The 22,858-nt window shown below is 48.3% G+C and overlaps 1 protein-coding gene across 1 annotated transcript in view; it reads left to right on the top strand.

Moving 5' to 3' along the window:
• CDK5RAP2 (CDK5 regulatory subunit associated protein 2) overlaps positions 1 to 22,858 on the top strand; it is a 165,023-nt gene that overhangs the window by 105,716 nt on the left and 36,449 nt on the right. The window contains exons 21-24 of the mRNA XM_090274639.1: positions 1,541 to 1,973; positions 7,989 to 8,220; positions 16,166 to 16,742; positions 18,516 to 18,748. Of these exons, the coding sequence (XP_090130765.1) occupies positions 1,541 to 1,973; positions 7,989 to 8,220; positions 16,166 to 16,742; positions 18,516 to 18,748 (1,475 nt within the window). The remainder of the gene's footprint in view (positions 1 to 1,540; positions 1,974 to 7,988; positions 8,221 to 16,165; positions 16,743 to 18,515; positions 18,749 to 22,858) is intronic.

Here is a 22,858-nt window from a genome sequence, read left to right as displayed (position 1 = left end):
TTAAATTTCTGGCCCCGCTGCTTTCTGCAGATGCCCCTGTCTCGTGACTTTGGGTCTCTACTGTCCCTGACCTCCGGATAAATTTTATCTTGATTTTGAATCCTGCCGTGCATCTCAAAACATGTGTGTTGTTCCGTGGTGACACTGTCCTTTGCACGTGTTTAGAACAGTTGGAGGGGCTCCTGTGTGTACTGACACCACCTTCTGGACAGGAAATCTCCCCATTCATTCCTGACACTACAGTGCGTGTCACCTTGCCGGAGCGCATGTGACTGTGCCGCTCCCTTGCACGGACCCCGCAGCGGCTGATCTTCCCTTAGCGTGGCTGCGTCCCCCCCGCCTCACTCGCCAGCCTCCCCTCCCTGTTCTCCAGTGCCCATGACAGTGCCTGGCATAAGAAATGCCCTCACAAGGGACCCTTCTCGAACTACTCCATAGTCTTTTACACCCTGGCTTAATTCGAGTTCCCGGGAAAGCAGAGCCTGAGATAAGGACTTGGGATGTTGATTCCAGGGAGTAGGAAGGAGGAATCAGGGAGAGGAAGATAGAAATGGAGCGAAAGCCTTCATTTATTGTTCTAGTTACTGCTGTGGGCAGCTGGGGCTCAGTCTCTGGGCGCCCTCTGAGAGACGGCACAGACTGTGCCTTCATGTCTCCCCAGAAGACGGGAGCCTGGGACATTTACTCAACAGCTCTCTTCCTTCACCGCTTGCAGATGTCCCTCCGGTATACGCTGGTCCGCACTTCCCCGCCGCCCTGCTGGCTGGCTCACAGAGCTCTGGGAACAAAGTCCCAAGGCAGCAGAGCGATGCAGGGCGCGGCTGAGGTGGGGCTGTCTGTGGGGGCTGTCCGCACAGCTACAGGGATCCGAGCGAGGCCAAGGGCATGTGGCCACGGGCACAACGCACACCTGCCACCCCCACACTCTCTCATTTAATCCTCGTAGCTGTCCCGGGCAGGAAGACTTGCCTGACTTTCAGAGAAGCGTGGTTAGAATTTGAGTCCGTTTTTGTTAGATTTTAGAGCCACTGCTCTTTCGATTAAGAACAGTTTACAGCATCCCTTTATTCAATACCTAGTTACCGAGCACCATTGTGGTGGACCAGGTCACTGACGGATCCACCAGGTTGTCCACATTCATCCAAAGCCATATTAACCCTTGGATGTAGGAATAGGGCCAGGGGGCAGGGGGACCTTGCAATTGCCATGAGTACTTCGTGACCCTGTTTGTTTCTTACTTAGGTCCCGCCTGCATCTACACAGCCATGTGGCCCCCTCACTGGCTGTGTTGCTCGGGTCAAATTAATTCTCCTCTTCGTATTCACGAAACAGACATGGTAGTGTGTGCCTCGTGTGGCTGTGAGGTGACATGGGATAAACTACTTGGTGTGTGTGGGTCCTGATGCGTGGCCGGTGCTCACTGTGTTTACTTTAGACAGAACCTGGGCCAGTCAGTGAGGAGATCTTGGGAATCTGCACGGGGGACAAGGCCATAGCAGAAAGCTTAGTTCTGCCCCTTCTGTCCCTTCCGGTAACACAGGCCAGACCTGCTGAAAGGGCTGCGGGAACTGCTTCTGGAACCAGTCTGCTTCCCGGAGCAGGACGTTTCTGGAGAACACCCTGACGGGACGGCTGAGAAGACACGTACGCAGATGGCCGTCCAACTACGAGGTGAACTCGGACAGTTCCTCCAAGCCAACTCGTTTTCCAGGCCCTGTGGTGACCTGAAGTCGCCTTGGGGGGCCCACCTGGTGAAGGCTGCTGAACCGGCCACGGTGGAGCTGAAAGACGCCTCCGTGCAGACCGCGGCCCTGGAGGGCGACGTGCCCAGGTTCCAGCACGGAGGCAGGAGCGAGGCTTGGGAAGAGACGCCGCCCGATGCCGCACCCAGCGCCGAGCATCAGCCGGAGGACCTGGGCGGGATGCCAGGGTGGCAGGCCACGCCCCTTGCCTTCCTCCGTGGGACTGACAGAGTGAGTGTTTCCATGTGTCACTTATTTTATACGAACTGGAGACTTAGAAAATCACCTGTGTTTGTCTACACCTGGATTTACATAAAACCCGGGGCCCCCTCTGCTTACACGTGTCCTGGTCTTGGCTTAGAGGTGTGTGTCCAGCCTAACATTCCCGGAAACGTGGCTGCTGTTCCCTCTTCTCTCCCCCCCATCCCAGCCCTGGCTTACTTATTCCTCTGTTGTGACAGGTGCTTTCCTCATAAACAGTCGTGTGTGTGCCTCTGTCTGTAGCTTTCTCTTTCACGTCATGTAGTCAGGAACATCTCTTCTCGTGATGGCTGTGTACGACTGCACTGTGTGGGATGCACCTAAATTTATATAATTGTCGGAAATTTACTTTTGCAGGGTGCAATAAAATTGTAATAAGCAGACTCTTGGGGTAGGACGAGAAGCTGGGTTTTAGTTTGTGCAGACTTTGATCTGAGAGCTACTGTTCTGTGGCCGGAGTCTGTATTCCGTTATCCTTAGGAACCAGAGCTGAGGAAGCCCGGCCCCGAGGCTCTGTGGTTTGCCTGTGGTAAAGGAGCCGAGCAGGGACCCCCTGAGCAGTCACACCCTTTCCCTGGGTCAAGCCACCCTCCAGCCGGTGCTGGCCTGAAGTGGGAGGGTCTGGTTTTGTTGAGTGAATGGATGCATTTTGCTTCAGCCAACATGCTGTCTCTAAGCTTCTCCTCAAAACCATCAAATATGCCAGCTTATGAAAGGGCAACATTTGGCAACGTTTGATTGGGCCTTCTGCTAAAATCCTCCTGGGAGGAGGGGTTGGGGTTGGGAATCCCCGCAGCAGGGAGACGTGAGAGTTCTGGTAGAGAAGGAGCTAGGTCGTGTTTCTAATCGCGCTCCGGTGATGGCTGTCGGCGTTCTTGTTTGTGATGGGTGTTTTGTATCTGAGAAAGCAACTGTACACACTGCTTTGTAGCATCAGAATGGAGAATTAAATTTATTTCCTGACCACCAGATTACTGCTTTTGTGCATCCCAAAGAAAGTTAGATCATTAGCAAAATTGCTTTTGATTGTTTTAAGTTATGCACCAAAACTATAATTTCTAGAAAAGGGTTTTCTAAAGATATCGGTAGAGACAAATACATATATATGTATGTAAAGACACTGCCATTATATATACGGTACTTGAGATGCAATTTGGCTAGAATAGAAATGCTCTCATCTGCCCCAGCTCCTTCAGTTTGTACCTAAATTAGGAAAACTAGAATGCTCCCCCCCCCCCCCCCCCAGCCTGCCCCGGCCCCATGCACATACCTCATTTGTTTGGAAGATATCGTTCTGTGTTCAGGAAGTTTGGGTAATTGAATGAACTTAATTTCCCCAAATATATTGACACATATTTTGAGTTTGTAATCTTCCTTTTTGCTTGTGTCTTCAAAAGGAAGGTAACTGCTTATTTTTTAGCATCTGCTCTGTGTGTCAGGATTGTGCTAGGTATCTCTATATGTACATCATCACATTTAATCTTCTCAACAAGCATATGAGTTAGGTAGCCGTTACCTGCATTTTACACGGGAAAAGTATAGGCTGTGAAAGGCTCAGTAAATTGTCCACAATGACTCGGCTGTTAGGAGGAGGAGGAGGGGTGGAAAGTCCTACTTTAGACGTGCAGACAGGGTTATTACAAACCCACCTTTCTCAGGAGGAGAGGAGCCTCTTCCCACCCTTGCGGCCTCCATTTTATGCAAAGCAGAAGAAAATTTAATGATTTTCGTTGTGGTCTTTGGTTAGTCAATGAATCCATAATCCTAAGGCTTAAGCCAGAACTCTGGTATCCTGTTAAAAAGAACATTATTGCAGCCCAACAGTGAAACAGGAGACGGATATACTTTCAGTTGTTTAGTTTTAGAGGCAAGAGGAGGGACTTTACAGGTACACCTGTGCTTGCCTCGGGCCTGGCTGTTTAGCTACTTTGAGTCCCTGGGTAGGTCACCTGACCTTTCTCACTGACTTGAATGGGAGCCGTGTGACCTTCAACCCGAAGCTGGCATGATGACAAGGAGGTTGTGTGGTAAGTGCCTTGTACGTGGTAGGAGCTCAATATGTGTGCTTTCCTGCTCTCCTCCCATTGCCAAGTGAGGAGTTCCGTTGTGACATCTTTAATGAGGTCGTAGGTGGGAATCTGTTCAGCATCCATAAGGTAGCATTTTCTGTGGTGTTATTTTAGAACCGGCATTAGGTTGACTGACGGCAGCCTTCTAGCCTGAAATTGGCTTTGGCATTTGTGCACTTGCAGATATCTTTCTGCTGCCATCTGACACACAGATTTGGATCCAAGAATAAAGACTGGTGGAGATAGAGGACCAAGCAAATGACTGTTATTTTCCAGTCCTCTCTGATGAGGCATCCACCTCCTCCCAACTGGTCCCTTCACCGCCACAAGCGTTCTTGTCCTTGAATCGGTTCTCTCCTCTTCCTGGAATTTCAGGGCAGAAGGTGCCTTACTTTTCTTAACTGGGCCATAGATTCTGAAGAGCTAGTTTGAGGTCCAACTGTCTAACCTTGTTGTATAACATTGACTGGTCGTTTGACATCTGATTTCTTTGTCTGGAAAATAGGCATGAAACCTCTATTATCCTGTGAACTCTGGGAATAAAGAGTTTGCTTGAGGATTCTGGGAAAATGTGCTTGAAAGCAATATATATCCTAGAACATGCAAGAAGTGGTTTTTCTTCTTTCCTTCTTGAGAGACCTTGCTGATTTCCTCATTTCCAGGGTCACAAATATTTCCTGTTCCCCTCAGGTTCCTTCTTCACCACTTAAAAAAAAAAAAAAAAAAAAAAAAGCTTTGTTTAGATATAATTCACATACACAATTAATTCGTTGAAAGGGTACAATGTAGTGGGTTTTTAAAAAATATATTCATAGAGTTGAGCAACCATTATTGTAATCAATTTTAGAATATGTTCATTGTTCCCAAAGAAACCCTGAACCCATTAGCAGTCACTTCCCATTTCTCTGCACCTGCCCACCCTATTTGTAGGCAACACTGATTTCCTCTCTGTCTTTATATATTTGCCTATTCTGGATAGTTCATATTAATGGAATCATATAATATGTGATCTTCAATGACTGGTTTCTTCCATTCAGCATAATGTTTCCAAGGTTCATTCATGTTTTAACCTATATCATGACTTCATTTATTTTTATTGCCAAACAGTTCATTGTATAAATATGGTACATTTAATTTATTCATTCATTAGTTGATAGATATTTGGATTGTTTCCACTTTTTGGTTATTAGGAATAATGTTGCTGCGAACTTTTCATGTGTCAGTTTTGGTGATTACACATGATTTAATTTCTCCTGAGTACGTACCTAGGAGGGGAGTTGCTGGGTCATAGAGTAAATCCGTGCTTAACCCTTTGAGGAACTACCAGACTTGTTTTCTAAAGCAGCTGCTCCTAGTTTACATTTTCACCAGCAGTGTAGGAGGGTTCCAGTTTCTCCACATCTTGGCTAACACTGGTTTTATTATCTTTTTTATTACAGCTGCCCTAATAAGTAGGAAGTGGCAGTATTTCATTGCAGTGTGATTTATATTCCTCTGATGATTAATGATGTTGAGCACCTCTTCATGGGCTTATTGGCCATATGTGTATCTCCTTTTGAGATAAGTCAATCAGATCCTTTGCCCATGTTTTAGTTGAGTTATTTGTGTTTTTATTATTGAGTTTTACTATTTTTTATACATTCCTAGATTCAGTCTCTCTCCTCAGTGTTTGAATATGTTTAAAATTCCCCCACTTGAAAGGCACCCTCACTTGGCCTCTTAAGTTACTGTTTGCATGTTCATTCCACAGTCATTATGGAGTTCCTACTATGTACTGGTTCTTGTACTGGAAGCTGTGGATAGGGTATGACCAAAAAATAATTCAGAGTCCCCAAACCCTGTCTTGCAGCAACTAGACAAAGAACAAGGATTGCAGAGGCACTTAATTACAGTGGTACTGATGTTCTCCCAGGAGAGCTGTAGGGAGCAGCGAGTGTGTAACAGGGAGATCTGACCTGGTCTTAGAAATTAAGGCACATTTGCCTGAGGAAGGCACATTTGAACCGAGTCCTAATGAATGTATTGGGATTAGGGGTGAAGTGGGGGGTGGGCAAGGAGGAGTGTCCTAGGCAGAGGAGACAGCATATGCCAAGGCTCTGAGGTGGCAAGAACCTGGCATTTTGAAGAACTGATCGAAGGTGAGTATTTGGCAGTTGGGGAAGTGGAAGAGGGGCAGCAACTCAGGCTGCAGGTCCTGCACAGCCGTGGGCAGGGCTGACCTTGTCATAAGAGAACTAGGGAGCAGTTAAGAGTTCCAGCAGAGGAGATGAATGGCAGGTTTGCCTTTTCTGTTGCAGAGCGGAGAGTGGGTTAGAAAGGGCCAGTGTGAGTGTTGGGGGAGCCATTTAGGAGGCTGTGGCCACGGCCTAGTGAGAGCATCTTGGAGGTGGATGGGGGCAGTGGAGGATGAGCAGAGTTGAAAGGGTTCAGAGACAACGTGGGAATTGGAATTAATAGAACTTGGTGAGTGATGCAAGTGTGTGATGAATATAAAGGGAAGTTTTAAAAGGACCCCCAGCTGTTGGGTTTGCCATGAACAGATGGCGGTGTGATTCACCAAGACAAAGACTGTTGAAGTGGCGTAGCTTCAGCAGGACACGGGGCGATGGAATTGAAGAGTTGAGTTTCCGGTTGGCTTTGGGGTGCCTGTGAGCCGCTGAAAATGAAGATGCCTAGGGTAGGCAGGCCAGGAGCTCTGAGACTGGGGATTATTTAACGGATTAGTGATTTAGTAGCCATAAAAGCTTCAAGAGGTGGTTCTGGTAGAGTAGCAGGGCTGGGAGGCAGATTGGCGTAGCCTGAGGAATGGGTGGATGAGGAATTAAGACAAGGAGGAAGAAAGTGTTTCCCAGAAGATTGTGTTGGACAGAGGACTGCCATATTTGAACATCTGGAATGTCCAGAGGGATAGTGGGTCAGGGCCAGGAGAGTGTTGTGGAGGAAGAGCTTGGCGCTTGCCAATCACATGAGGGACTTGCCAGGGTATAAGCTTGTAGACTGGAAGGCAAACATGGATGCCAGCAGAGGAACCAGAGGTCTAGACAGCGGTTTGAATTTTGTTTTATAAGATTGGCATGGGACAAGTCTAGGAAGCACAGAGAGTCCCAAATAAGATGGATGCAAAGAGGCCCACTCCAAGACACATCATATTAAAGTGCCAAAGGTTAAAGATAAGGAGAGAATCTTAAAAGCAGCAAGAGAAGAAGCAGTTAGCTACCTATAGGGTAATTCCCGTAAGGCTGTCAGCTGATTTCTCAAAAGAAATTTTGCAGGCTAGAAGGGATTGGCAAGAAATATTCAGAGGCATGAGTAGCAGGAACCTACAGCCAAGATTACCCAGCAAAGCTATCATTTAGTATCGAAGGGCAGATAAAGAGCTTCCCAGACAAGAAAAAACTAAAGGAGTTCCTTATCACCAAGCCATTATTATATGAAAGGTTAATGGGACTTATTTAAGAAAAAGAAGATCAAAACTATGAACAATAAAATGGCAATAAATACATATCTATCAACAATTGAATCTAAAAAACTAAGCAAACAAAAAGAACAGAGACACAATCGTGGATGTGGAGAGTGTTTTGATGGTTGCCAGATGGGAGTGGGTGTGGGTGGCAATGGGTGAAGAGGTGAGGGGATAAGAAGCACAAATAGGTAGTCACAGAATAGCCATGGAGGTGTATAGTACAGCATAGGGAACGGAGTAGCCAAAGAGCTTTTACACATGACCCATGGTCATGGACAATGGTGGGGGGATTGCCTGAGGGAGTGGGGGTTGCTGGGTGGAGGGGGGAAGAGGGGAAAAATTGGGACAGTTGTAATAGCATAATCACTTAAAAAAAAAAAAAAAAAAGATTGGCATGAGACTGTTGATTATGCAGCCAAAGGAAGAGTACTCATTGTCTGTGTGTGTTTTCAGGATGCTAAGAAGTCCCGCTTGCCCATCCTGATAAAACCATTCCAGTCATTAGGAAGCGTATATCGGCTCCCTGCCACACAGGAGGTGGTGGCCCAGCTGCAGGGCCGGATCTTGGAGCTGCAGGGGGAGCTGAAGGAGTTTAAAATTCGCAATAAGCAACTTCACCAGAAGTTGATTCTGGCTGAAGCAATGATGGAGGGGAGCCCAGCACCAGGCAAAACGCTCCTGAAAGGTAAGCACCTAGAAAAATGTATTCCCTGCGAGCTAGGTGAACGACCCGATAGAACTGCTTGAAATGTCAACCTTGTTGTTTAGCATTGCAATAAGTTTGAGTATAAATTTTATGAATTGCAGTGATTAATCTTGACTCTCGACAAATACGCAATCGAGGGAAACAATAAGGAAAATGAATCTATTGTTTTCACTTCTGGAGGCTGGATACAGGGGACGTGCCATGCTCACACGTCTTTCGAGGTCACTGCTTCCCTCCACTTGGCGTTGTCTGCAGGTGCCCTGGTTGTGAAGGCTTGAACCTGGACCTTTTTGCTGGCTTTGTCTGTGGGAGCCTCAGGCATGTGGCATCTGGCACCCGAAAGTCCTCTCTGCTGGGTGCCTTGGAATGTCCAGGGCCAATCCCACACCCTGCTGACCCTATGTCTTGCTCTAGAAGCGCCCTCCCTCCCTCCCCACACCGAACCTGCTGTCTGTGCTCTCCTGGGAGCTCCCAAAACAGAGGGCCCCTGGGTCAAAATAGACTTGGAGGGAGCGCCTCAGGCGGGTCCTCTAGTGTGGGACAGTGGCTCTTGGGGGTTCGGGACTGCTGCCCCTTTGTGAAAAGGAAGAAAGCTGAGGCCCTGTCACAGCACAACGTATGTCATTTTCAGAGCATTCACGGGTCCACAGAAGTACTCAGGTTGACTCCTGATTTTGAACTTCTGCTATAAGCTAATGAGAGCAACACACAACAGTAAGAACAAGAACAGTAATCTTTTATTTATGTCATCAAAAAGTGTTTATTAAATCCTCCTGTGAGCGAAGCCCCGCTTTAGTCACGGGGGAGATAGGAGTGAACGAAACAGATGAGGTCTTGGTCTAGCTTACATCCTCGTAGGGGAGAAAGACTTTAAGCCAGTCAGCAGATAAAGGGGACGTGAGGTGAGTGCAGTGGGGAAAAATAAGACAGGGTTAAGGGCGTGGGTGATGGGGAATGGGGGTAGTGTTTGCTGATATACATGGAATGTTCTAGAGCGCATCCGTGATGAGTCGATGTTTAAATGGAAACCAGGAGGAAGCGAGTTGACCGCTCTTCTTGAGGTGTCCCTGGTCTAAGGGACAAGGGCAAAGTCCCTGATGTTGCTTTGAACTTACGAGTTGGCTGAATGGGATGTGGCTGGAGTGAAGTGAGGAAGTGGGCGCTGGAAAGAGGTCAGGAGGTAGCAGGTCGAGTAGGGACTCGCAGGCTGCTGCAGGGCCCTGTCTGTCACCCCAAGTGAGACTGGAAACTGTTGGAGGGTTTTGAGCAGCGGAGTGATGTCATCTGACTTAAGCTCTAAAGCCGCGATTGGCAAACTGCAGCCTGGTGGTAGCGTTTCATTGGCGCACAGCCGAACTCACTCGCTTGCATTGCGTCTGGGGCTGCTTTTGCACTGTGATGGCGGCGCCGAGTAGTTGTGGTGGAGGCCCTGTGGCTCCCAAAGTCTAGAGCATTTACTATTTGGCTTCTAAGAAAAGTAGGCCAACCCCTGTCTTTTAAAGGACCGCCGTCATGTGAAGCGCTGGAAGGATGGAGTGGTCACGCAGTGAATGGGAGCGCCCGTAGGAGGGGCAGGCCTCGGGTGTCCGGTTCCGGACTTCTGTGAGATGCCTGCTGACCGCCCCAGTGCAGGTGTCGCAGGCAGCTGGAGGTCCCTGCATCTGGAGCGAGGGGGAGGTCCGGGCTGAGCTGTGAACGTAGGAAATCATCCGCCTATCCCTGGTGTTTGAAGCTGTAAGGCTTGGAGACAGAGAGAGTAGACCCAGGAACTGAGAGTGGGGTTCTCTAGGAAGTAGGGGTCAGACTGAGAAGGAGCAGCCATGAGGGCGGAGGGGATGCCGCGAGGGGATGCCGGCCAGAGCTGAGCGAAGAACAGACTAGCTGTGTGCAAGTTGCCTATAACATGGACAGGACGAGGACGGAGGACTGGCCTTGGGATCTCGCAGTGCAGGAGTGCCTGGTGACTTTGAAGGGAGCTGTTTCATGGGGGGCTGGGGGGGCGCTGCCTGGCATGGGCTCCAGAGAGAGCATGGGGGACAGCAGCTGCAGACAGCAAGTACAGGTGGCTCTGAGGGGTTAGAGCCACATCATCCCGGAGTCCAGTGACCGGGAGTGGCTGCCGTGGTGGTATCGTCTGACAGCATGAGCCGCAAAGCCAGAGTGTGTAGGGAAGAGAGAAGGACGTGGAAGTTCAGTGGGGAGCAAGGCACTTCCTTCCACACCCAGGTCCACGATACGGGGGATGTGGGAACGCAGCAGCCCTACCCGGGCGGCGTGGGAGAATCACTCGGGGGTGAGCAGAATCCAGGGAGGAGATTGAGGCTGTTTGCGATTCTGCCAGTGAAGGGTTGCATACTGAGTTGGGAAGGTGGCATCGTTCAGGGCATTTTCAGTGGTTCCAGGATGGGATGTGACTGGGAGTCTGGGAGCCATTCTGGGGCCTTAAAAAAACCAGCACCTGCGGTTTATTCAGCCCCAGTCTCCATTTTAAATACGCGATCTGGCTGGATCTTCTTAACAGGCAGGCACAGTAACTCCCGTTTTATCACCGAGGCAGCGGTTTCAGAGGTGAAGTGACTTGGCTACGGTCACTAATACCCCGAGCTAGGTTTGAGCCAGCCCCCCTGATTCCAAAGCCCGTGCCCTTCACTGTTTCATCAGGCCAGTATGTGGTGCTTCCCACGTGGATTTTATGGCGAGCTATAGCCAGAGGTATTTTCCATTTAATTTTAGGTTCTTTTTGGGTTTGTCATGGTTGTGGTTTCAAGATAAGTTGGCTTTTGGCAAGATTGCTCTTCCCTCCCTCCCTCCCTCCATTCCTCCTTCCCCTTCTTTTAATCCATCCATCCACCCCCCCCACCCATGCAGGCCCCTATTCACCTGTGCAGTGAAATCCCCTGGGCAATTGCTGTGTCCCCAGCCTCACCCACCGGGTGTAGGAGACAGAGAGAGAGAAGCATGAGAGCCTCTGCCTTCTGAGAACCCCCTGTCTCATGGGGCGGGGGTTGATAATTAAATCAGTGTGGGTCGGGAGGTGGGGACACTTGAGAGAGGAAAGATTTTATGGCAAAGTTGACTCAGCCAAACAGATGCCCTGGTGCTTTGCCCAGGGCTTGCCATTTGCACTTAAAAATTAAAAAGAAAAAAATTATCCTCACCTGATTTTTAGAGAGAGAGGAAGGGGCGTGGGGATGGGGGAGAAGGAAAGGGGGGGAGAGAGAGAGAGAGAGAGAGAAAGAGAAACATTGATCAGTTGCTTCTCCTATGTGCCCTGACTGGGAATTGAACCTGCAATCTTTTCCGTGTATGGGATGATGCTCCAGCCACTTGAGCCACCTGGCCAGGGCTTAACAATGTTTTTATTTCTTGCTCAGACCCCAGGGGGCCTCAACCAGGTGGTACTTTCTTCCAAAGTTGCCCAGAAGACGCCGGGGCCTCTCTCTTAGGAAAAGTGGGCATGAGTCCATAGAATTCATTTTCTCACTCACTCATAGTTTTTTGAGAGCCTGGACTTAAACCATTTCAGACGAGCTGCAGTGTATTTATGCTTTTTATGTCCTGTTATGGCAGCCCGATAGATTAATTTTATCTTATAAATTGCATTTTGCCTCCCTAGTGTTTTCTTTCCCTGTTGTATCTTTGTGTTCTTCTCAGTTGCTTGGCTGAGTTTCAAGCCTATGTTTTTTTAAATATTTTTTGTTCTCTCTGTGAATGCTTATGGCCCAGCCCCTTGTGGGAACAGCCTACCAGGACAGCCTGGGAGAACGAAAAGGAATTCAAACCACGCCCTTTGTCTGGAGAAATGAGGAAAGGGACAGTGACAATGATTAGCAAACCAACTACAAGGTCACTCAGAATTCAACCCCTGTGTGTACTGAACAGCTACTGTGGGCCAGGCACCGTTTGGGATGTTTTATATAAAAATTATTACTAAGCTGCAGCGGCCATCTTAAGGCATCGCCATCCTGGGTCACCCAGCGGGCAAGGAGGTGGATGAGTCAAGGTGCGGCCAGATGTCTGTCTGAGCTTAGCAGTCTACTTGTCAGTCACTTTTCTGCCAGGCCGTGGGCTGGGTTCTGGTGGCTTGGTCCAAAAGGACACGGTGCCTGTCCCCGGGACGTCCGCCCTCGGTCAGTCAGTATTCTCTGTGGGCGCAGTTAGCCTTCGGCCACCTAGGGGAAAGGGTCAGAGGTGAGCCTGAGCTGACACCTGTTTTGTGCAACAGAGATGTGAATGAGGCCCCGGGTAAGCTGTCTCTTTTTTCTTAAAATCATAAATTTTTATAAACACAGAGAGAAGCACAAAGGATAATATAACAATATTCATGTTCCCATTCAATCAGTATAAACAAATGCTTACATTTTTTAAAATATAGACCCCCCCCTTTATTAAAAAAACAGAAATCACCATTAATCTGTCAGAAATAATTGTCTTTGGTGACCCTAAATTCACCATGGGGTGGCTATGAGAATACCGGTCTCTGGGGAAATGCCGAGCTGTGGGCCGGGCTCCCAACGGTGTATGTTTTCCCAGTGCCTCCACTCAGCGCACTGAAAATGTGGTCACATGCTCCGAGCGCTGGGAGCTTTGAGGAGAAAGCCACGTGACCAGGTTATAAAGTAGAAAGTTCTAGAACTGCCATATTTTCTATAATGCAAATAAACGGTCCTGGGGATGTCTTTCCTTGTTCATCGTTGATTACTGAAGGCTTCGTGACTGATTGCCAGTTTCCCTTTCCCTCTCAAACCCCCACCATTAGTGAACTTTCTTTTTTCTTAATGTGCTTCCAGAACTTAGCACATGTGTTGCTTCTCCACCTGAATTTCCCCCTTTAATTCTTGCCTAGCTGATGCCTCATTCTTCCTTCAGGTCTCTGCTTACATGTCACTTCAGGCAAGGCCTTCCTGAGTCCCCTAATTGTTTAGACCCTCCCATTGGCAACTCCCCTCCCCCATGTTTTGGTCTTGAATTGACTTGCTCATTGGCTGCCCTCTGCAAGGCTGGGTACCATGTGCGATGCCCTCACTGCTGTTCCTTATTCAGTGGCCTCTGGGTGGATACTTGGGAAGTGAATGAAGGGGATTTTGTAGACCTTATTGGCCTTCCCATGGAGGGCGGAGGCATGTCTCTCCTTGCTCCTGCACCCCTGCTGCGGGAGACATACCCCGGTTGCAGGAGGACACAGCTGGCTTCGATGTGGACTGCGCTGCTCACTTGCCCTGAGCCTTGGGCTGCTCCTCGTCTCTCTAGGCTTCAGTTTCCTCTTCTGTAGCAGGAGGGCTTTCATGGTGCCTCACGGGCTGGTTAGGAAGACTAAGTGGATAGCATGGTGAGGTGCGTGGAGCCTGGGCCAGGTCCTGGCACATGGTTATATGTCCTGAGGCCCCCCGAACACGCAGGTTCACTCCATGCACCACAGTTTATAGTCCTGCCTCTCTCCCACCCTCCGCGCAGTGATTTTTAAGTGAAAAACGGAAGCAACTCCTTTGAAAGTTTATTGGAGACCGCTGGGCAGCGACTAGCACAGCAGCGTTGCCATGCCAGTGCGGGGCTTGGAGACTTGCTCTGTACTGGGGGCCTTGGGGCCTAGACGTCAGATCCTCACCTCTGCTGAATTGCAAATTGCTATCGATTAGACGCACTTCTGCGGTCAAAATTGTGAGTGTCAAGTGTCTGAATGTTAGGTTCGTTCTGCTGTAGGAGCAGAGCTTAAAGTGGAGGTCTAAAAGTTTAAAGTGGTGTGAATATGAGGACGCACACACGCTCCTAACCATTGTTAGGGGTGTGTGCATGTGAGCAGGTGTGTAGCTAAACATCAGAGCAGGCCTTAGTCTGTGTTACAAAGGGACACTTGTACGGGTCTCCTGTTTGTTTCTGCCTCATGATTACTTAACAGAACTCATCAGAACTGATCTTCATTCTCACGAGCGAACATCGCTTCTTGCCATGAAATTCCATTATACGGTTGTTATAGCGAAGCTGTTTCCTTGTCTTGGAGGGTGATAGCTGGGGAACAAAGCCTTGCTGAGAGCCGTCCCTGTGTCTCTCTGTCTCTCTCAGCCAGCAGTACTTCCTGAGTCCCTGCTCTGCCCCAGGCCCTGTGCGAGGCACTGGGGACACACATAAATGACACTGTCTTCACCCCGGAGCACCTCCGAGACTAGTGATTACAACACATTTTGTACAGTGAGAATGCTGTATTCAGAAGGTTTCCTTTAGGTCACATAGCAGTTGCTTTCTAAAATAAAAAGGTTTATTTTATGGTATTTTCATTGTGAGCAGAGACGAGAACGGGCTTGAGAATCACGAGGAGCAGGTGTGGAACCCAGGAATTGGGGTACACGGTCCGACAAGGAACTTTGTGTGCTTTCCTCTCCGAGGCCTTGCCTAGGGCATCGCGTCCAACCCGCGCTGGTGCTTTGGCCGCATTTTCCAAGTGCACAGCCCGTGTTGCAAGGTCACCTCTGATAGGTGTCCTCTTCCCTCTTTGAACAGTTTTAGGGGAGCAAAGGATGTTAATCTGCGTTGGGTTTCTTCACTACTATGTGCCAGATATCGTTCTATTTGATCCTAAAAACAAACAGCCCTTCATAGTGTTCTTTCCGTTTTGCGGATGAAGCTACCGAGGCTCAGAGGGTTAAGGAACTGGCCGAAGTTCATGTAACTAAGGGGCACGTGAGCAGATGGCAGAGCCAGAGTTTGAAACCAAGTCTGTTCGACTTCAGCGATGGGTTTTTCTTAAATTTTGCTGCCTCTCAAGTATTCAGGCAGCTGTCTATATTGAGTGGGGCTTTCTCTGGACGGCAGGCAGGCAGTGTGTTACGTGGTTACGGACAGAAGCTCTGGACTCGGCGGGAGGCTGTGGGATAGCAAGTTACTTGCCTGAGGGTGTGCAGCCAGCCAGTGGCAGAGCTGGGTGTGGCCGGACTCCCCTTTGGCTTCAAAGCCACTTCTGTCCACAGGGACAAACTCAGGTTTGGCCGTGTCCCTGGGGACTCAGGCTAGCTGTAAGGAAGTGTTTCCTGGCAGGGTTGTGAGCCATTGAAAGTCTCGCACCTGGGCATCGTGGCATCTCCCGGAAACTGGTGGACGTGGAAATAAGAAGACTCACTGTGTGGACAGTAGAATTATTGCTCTTTTGTCTCACTTCCCTCCGTCCTCAGTGTTTATCAGACTTTTGTTGACTTCTGGTCCAGCTCGGAACTGTACTAGGTAGGCACTGAGAATGTGTAGGTGAAAGACCAATGAGGGAGAGAATACAAATAATCCAAATAACTAATTGCTATGTAAATAAGTTAGAAAGCCAATTATAATTCCTACATTAGCACCCAGCGTGTAGTACATTTGTCCCAGATGATATATGTAAGGTGCTCTGGAAGCACAGATGGAAGGGATTGTTCTGCATAGTTTGGAGAGAGACTTGCAGAGGAAGGAAATTAGGTCTGGGCATTGAAGGATGAGTAGCAGCTCACTGAGTAGGAGAAGAGTAGGTGGGTTCCAAGTGTCCCAGGCAGAGGAAGATACACGTGCAAAAGCATGGCGGTGTGCAAGCCTGGTGTGTGTGTGGGGGGGTTGTGGTAAGCAGGGACTCCCCACGGGTTGTGCCGAAAGATGCTCCAGAAAACATTGCCTGGAACTAGATCCTGGAGGGTCTCAGATGCCATGAGAGGGAGTTTGGATTTGGTCCTCAAAGTAGTGGGGATCCCGATCAGTGTCTGGTGGCAGGTGCGTGGTTACCATGGTTAAATTCCTTTTCTTTGGAACAGTCACTCTGTGGAAGAGGACAGATTGGGAGGGAGGAGGGAAGACCGCAGGTGGGGAGGCTTGTCAGGAGGCTCTTACGGTGGGCTCCACTTGGTGAGGAAGGGCAGAGGGGATGGATTTCAGCCAAGGAGATGCTCACGTAAGTGTGTTTGATTTTCAGACTCTGAAATTGACCAGCACAATGGCCTTGTCCTCTCGCCAACCTGCGAAGACGGCCCTTCTGAAGATTTTCGGGGCCCAACTTCAGTAGCTCCTTACCTAAGCTCTGAGAGTCAGCTTTCCACTAAAGTCAGTGCGATTGGGACCGATCAGTCTAAGAACATCGATACGTCAAACAATACAGAACACCTAAAACAAAAAATCTGTGATTTGGAGACTGAGCTCGAGGGCTACCGGAATTTCCTATTTCAGCTTCAGAAGCACTCCCGGTGCAGTGAGGCCATTATCACAGTTTTGTGTGGGACAGAAGGGGCCCAGGATGGCTCCAACAAGCCCAAGGGTAGTCCTGATGAAGAAGAAATGACCTTTTCAAGTTTGCACCAAGTACATTACGTGAAACACATGAAAATCCTCCGTCCGCCGGCCCCAGAGATGATTGACGGCAGGATGCTGGAGATCCTTGAACAGCCTCGAGTAGAACAGGATTATGAGCTACAGAAGGAGCAGGGTTTGGACATGGAGCTTCTCAGTGAAATCCATAACCTGCAGAATAACTTCAGGGATCTCTCGCCCTCAAGGTACATCCCATCCACTGTTTAAGCCTGCAGTTTCCCTCTGTTGTCACTAGGTCAGAGCCCATGATCTAAAAGGGGCTGTGGGGTGGGGCATGTGCTTCCGAAGGCTTGGGTGAGGCAGGGGGGTGAGGGCAGTCAGGCCCTGCCGAGAAGTGACATGTGAGGCCACAGAGGATAGTGCCTGACACAGATCAGACTTGTGTCCTCTGTAATTGACAGGGCAGATTTTGCCTTCCTCCATCTGGGGATTCCAGGTAAATGTTTTGTACTGGTCACTTGGTGATTTAAATAGTATATTTGCTGAAGGGCAGTGTTCACTCCTGGCCACGATTATTAGCCTTTACTTACTGTGTTGCAGAACTGAAAAATGTCCTCGGGGGGTGGGAAGAATATAAATATTTTCCATATCTTTACCCTTTAAGGTCATCTTAGAGACACAAGCTGGTATTGAAAGAGAATTCTTAGGTCATGAAGATATGCCTTATGGGCCTAGATACATACAGTTGTGCTTCATGAAATGTGTCAAAGATGTGATCATTTGTAACACTGACCTTCATTTGTCACTAATTTGAGACAAACCCATTGTCAGGAGCCAGAGTGAGTTTTTCGAAACTTCCCAAATAGTGAGATTGAAAGAAGCTTGTATCTGTTGAAAAGTAGCTGTGTCAGAACTTCAGCTGGGCACTTTTCTTATTTAACCCTCAAAGTCCCCTCATGGGGAGGGGCTGTTAAATGTGTTTTTGGAGAGGAGGAAATTGAGCTTTGAAGAGGTTGCCTTGAGTTGCCTGATGAGAAGATTCATAGAGCCGTTGCCTGGGTTCAAGCCCACATTGTCCCGCTCCGATACCCATGTTCTTTCTCACCCATTCAGCTGGCCCCACCTGCAGTGCTACTGTCCCGTGATCTGTATGTGCATCCTTGGGGCAAGGTGGTCACCAGTCCCACATGCTGTCACCATTTCAGGCACCAGGGAGCACGCTGGACTGAGGGGTCGGTCCTTGCCAAGCCACTCTAGAGCCAGGTTACTGCAGCCCCAGTTTCTATGAGCCGTGCTCTCCGTAACCTGTGTTTTTCTCAGTGCCTCCTCACACCTGAGGACTGACATAGGAAGCGGCAGGTATAGTGTCAGCAGGTACGATTGCATCATGGAGCACGGGCTTTGTCTCTGGAGTCTGAAATCGCCACTGTTTAACCAGCTTTGCGCTCTGTGAGCCGGCCTCCTCTTCTGTAAAAGGGCAGGGTCATACATTTGTTGGAAGATTGGGAGGAATCCCCTGCCACAGTGGCCGACAGGTCATAGGCCCTCCGTAAATGGGGGTTAGGGTTCTGATCGTTCCCTGACCTTCCAGGTGAGCGGAGGGCGTCCCATCTTTGTTTTCCTGCCCACCGTTTGTTTTTTGTTTATGTTTTTTTTGTTCTGCACGAGAATCTGTGGTAGGTTCCCTGACCCTTGGGCACTTGTTTCTACAATTTGGAATAGGATTTTGAAGAGTGTATGGAAACTGATTGTTCTCCTGAGTCCTTGCCAATCTTACCTTAATTGGGGCTTCATAAGGTTAAAAATATTGCGGAAGAACCTTTGTTCCAGCATGTGTTGGCTGTTTTGAAATCGAAGAGGGAGTGACCTTGTACGGCTTCAATTTTTCTAAGAGTATATATACTTGTACAGCTGCAGGCTTCTAAAAATTGTGCTCTGTCATTTTTCCAATTAGTGTTAAGGTCACAAAAATTCAATTCTAAAATGGTACAAGCATTTCTTCCCCCCCCCTTTATCAGATACAATTCATTAGTGCAGTCCCAAGCCAGGGAGCTCTCCCTCCAGCGGCAGCAGATCAAGGATGGCCATGACGTCTGCGTCGTTTACCGCCAGCACTTGGACACCATGATGCAGGTGTTCGAGGGGCTGCTGCAGGCCAGCGACGTGGACCGCGGCGTGGCCGAGGGCTTCCGGGAACGGCTGAGTCAGTGCGCTGAGCTGCTGGGCAAACTGGAAACGCTGCTTCTCAACGGTACGTGGGGCCTGGCACTTCGAGTCCTGAGACGTATCGGTGGTCAATCCAGGGCCTCGTGGAGGGGCCAGGAGGAGCCAACTCCTTGGCCCTGCTGACCTTCCGCCCTCCACTCTGATGAGTTGACAGCAAGGCCACACTGGCTGCTGCTTCCTTCCGGTGACCATTCTGCTTTCCCAAACCCGGGTTCAGTGTAGGCTCCCCCAGGGCCAGGTGGGTAAGGCACAGCGAAGCCAACCCAGAGGCGCTGCCCCTCGGCACCTGCCACGTGGTGGCCAGTCTCTGCATAGTTTCAAGAGAAGGTGGCAATTGGGTGTTTTGTGGGGGTAAAAACTCATGAGTTTTAAATATTGGCAACAACAAACCAAAAAGAACAAAACTTTGATTGGTTAGAATATATATTCAAGGGTCAGAGGTGGTCAGAGGAAGGATGAAAGAAAACCTTTGCTATAACCATTTGCTGTGCTATATGCTAGGTACTTTAATAAATATTTTCCAATTTAATAAATATTACTGCATTAAAAATGTTTTTAAAACAATTTGCAATTTTCTGAGACTGCAGCACAGAATTTCCACGTACCCTTCATGCAGCTTTGTCAGTGGTTGGTATTTGGCCACATTGCTTTACATTCTCTGTCTCTCTCTGCACGCGCGCGCACGCACACACACACACACACACACACACACATGCATTATTTTTTTCCTAACCCTGTGAGAGTGGATTGATGGTATCGTGTGTCTTTGGTCCCCCTAGTAGATACTTCAGACCAAGGCCATTCTCTTACTTAACCACAATTATCAAAATCAGGAAACAGTACTTTCTAATATATAGTCTGTAGTCACATTTCACTGACTGATTCAGTACTGCCTTTTATGATCCCACTGTTCTGAACTTTCCACAGATTAGTCTCGTCTCTTCTTGAACTTCATGTAAGTGGAATCACACAGTATTAAAAAAAATAGTGTCTTTTATGAGTCTTATTCCTGATCCTGATCAAGGATCCAGCCCTCACGTTACATTTAGCTGTCATGGCTCTGTGGTGTCCTTTAAACGGGAGTAGTTCACCTTTTATCTTTTGTGATATTGACATATTTGAAGAGTTCAGGCCAGTCTGTCAATTCAAGACTATCTGTTGTTTCCTCGTGATTAGGTTAGATGAATCGTTTGGTTTTGGTGGGAGTACCACGTAAATGACTGTGTTCTCATGGCTTCATGTGAAGGAGGCCCATGATGTCAGTGTGTCTCATTTTTGGAGGTATTAACCCTTTGAGTGCCAACGTCACTGTGAGCGACACTGACAAATTTTCCCAGAAGTGTCAGTGTCGCTCCCAGTGACTTTTTTTGATGGCTATAAATGTAAATAGCAATGGAATAATTCATATCTTATTCTTTGTTCTCTTTTTTTGTACCTCAGGTTATATATTGATATTTTTTCTCACGTTGATCCAAATTTCGAATTATGCGTGGCACTCAAAGGGTTAACTCTGGTCACTGGTTAAGGTGATGTCAATCAGGTTTCTTCACTGTAAATTACAGTATTTCCCTGTGTAATGTAAAAGTAATTAATGGGGGATACTTTGTGACTCTTAAGTATTTCATCTCTCTTTAAACTTTCACCCGCAAGATTTAGTGTCCACTGATGGCCCTTGCCTTCATCACTTACCACCGCGATGGTGGCCACATGGTGCTTGTTTTCTAAAATTGTCATTCCCTCTTCATTTATTATTGGGTGACATCTAAGAGTGGATTCTCCCTTTACCTCCTTTTATTTATATATTTGTTATTTGTTTATTATCTGTGTTGACTTGTAGATTCTTCCTTTATTCAATGGACTGTTTATTATCCATTCTATCAATCATATCAATGTCCAGATTGTTCCAGAATCGGCAGGTGGCAGTCCCTTTTGATGTGTCTCCTGTCTTTTGGGGGGACGCTTCCTTTCTGGCACACACAAATAGAAGATGTTCTAGGCTCATCTTATACTGTCCTTGCCCCTGAATCAGCCATTTCTCTAAGTAGCCCTGGTTCATTTTAAAGGGCAATGCTGTTGAAAAAAACCCAGAGGTGGTGCTAGCTGTGTTTATTGCTACGGGCACATCATTGTTTCTAGATCCTTCAGCAGACGGAACCAGGATATATGTTCACATACATATGCATGTGCGCGCACACACACACACACACACACACACACACAATATATATGTATGTATAAAAAAGTATGTTTAAAAATGTATAATACATTTTAAAAATCACAATGGTACCTCTGATTCCCATTCAGACCCACTGTGGCCTTTCCTGCCTTTCTTGCTTCTGTATCTGTGTTTCCCTCCTCCTGGCTCTCCCAGCATCACATGTCTGCTCACCTGCGTAATTCTCTGGTACACGCAGAGAGCTCCAGAATCGTTTCGCTCATACCACCGTGAAAAACAAACCTGAAAAGAGTTCAAGATTCATTTATAGTTATTTTTGTCTTTAGGCTGAGGGCACTTAGGTACTAAATTTCGTTACTTGGTTTCATTCTTTCTACAGTCTTGTTATTCATTTGAAATACAGTGATTTTTTTTTGTTTCTGTTTGTATCTGATTTTAGGGTTCCCCGTCCTTATTGATTTAACTTAGTTTTATTTTTTAAATATGAATAACATTAAGGTGGTTCCAAAGTTACAACTTTTATTCTTTTAAATTGCTTCTGTGAAATCATTATTTTTGTCCCTTTTCTTAAACCCACTGGAATGGGGCCCTCAGACACCCCAACCTTTCCACCGAAACGGCGTTTGCCAGCGGCACGAACAGCTTCCACGTGCTGAGTCCGTGGTCGGCTCTCAGACCGCCTCTTCCTCCAGCCTGCAGCGGCTTTGGCCATGGGCGCCCTTTCCTCTCTTGGCTTCTAGGATGACAGCCGTGAGTCAGTTCTCCACCCACCCCGCTGGCTGCCCCTCGGAAGTTCTGCCTTCACCCTTTGTTCCAGCTCGGACCAGCCTTCCCTGCCTCACCGCTGCCAGGGCTCCAGTTCGCCATCACCCCCTCCCCAGGACCATTGCGGGCCTCGCCTCCCTGGGTCCGCGCCTGCCCCTTGTCCCACTGCTGTCCGTTCCCACACAGTAGTCAGTGATCGTCTCAAAATGCAAGGCGGGTCCGTGCCTTCTCCACTCAGTTTCTAGGCTGCCTTTGTGAGTTGTGAGGGTGAAATTAAACCACGGACGGGAAGCCTCCGCTCCGCACTGTGCTTGGCTCTCTGAGTGCTTCCTAGTATCTGTTCTTGTGAGTCGGGGGCTTGGTCCTGAGAACAGCCTGCTTGGCGTGGGGAACTTTGCCCTGACAGAGGCCGGGCAGTTGCTCAAAGTCACAACTAATTTGGCGGAACCAGGATTTGACCTCAGTTCTTCTCTCTTCATACATATGGTACAGATGGTTCATGAAGGTCCACATATGTTCAATTTAATTCCAAGATGGAGCATGGGGTAGTGTGGCCTCTGCGCCCAGGGATTGTCTTTTCCTGATTCTTTAAAGAGCCCAACAACAGTGAGGCCCATGGCAGACTGATTTTTCTTGTTCCAGATCTGCAGGACCTTTCAGGGCCGCCAGGACGTAGGAGCACTTGACTTTTCCCAGATTTGTGAAATCTGCTTTCTTCTGGCTAAGGCTTTCAAAATAAGCTAGCTTTCATTTATTTTGGGGGAAATAACCAAGCCTTCAAGAGGAGCTGCATCTCCCAGGCCCGAGGCGCTTTCCATCTGTCTCTTTTCTTCCTGCAAGCCCTCTACCTGGGCCCAAGGCAGAGGGGCTGAGAGCGGGTGCCGGGCACCCCCTGCCCTCCTCACACGTTCCGCCACCCCCTTGATTTATTTTTTAGTTACTTACCTTGACAAGCCCAGGGAGATCTCACTCTTTGTTTCCTGCAAGGCAGAAGTGTTGTAGGCTTGGCAGACAACACAGACACAGGACTTGCTTTTCTTTTCCAAACGGTATCACAGTCTCAGGAGCCTCCCTGCAACTCTTTTTCTTGGAGAATAAAATGTACCACAGGTGGGCCTTTCTTAGATGCTACCTGACGGGGTCTGGCTCCTGAATTATGAAATGAGTTTATCACAAAGTAGGTTTATATTTGAG

This window comes from Furipterus horrens, unplaced genomic scaffold, assembly GCF_987537825.1.
Source record: "Furipterus horrens unplaced genomic scaffold, mFurHor1.1.pri manual_scaffold_4, whole genome shotgun sequence".
Taxonomy (NCBI): domain Eukaryota; kingdom Metazoa; phylum Chordata; class Mammalia; order Chiroptera; family Furipteridae; genus Furipterus; species Furipterus horrens.
The sequence above is the reverse complement of the archived record's forward strand: the minus strand, read 5'-3'. Positions and strand labels throughout refer to the sequence as shown.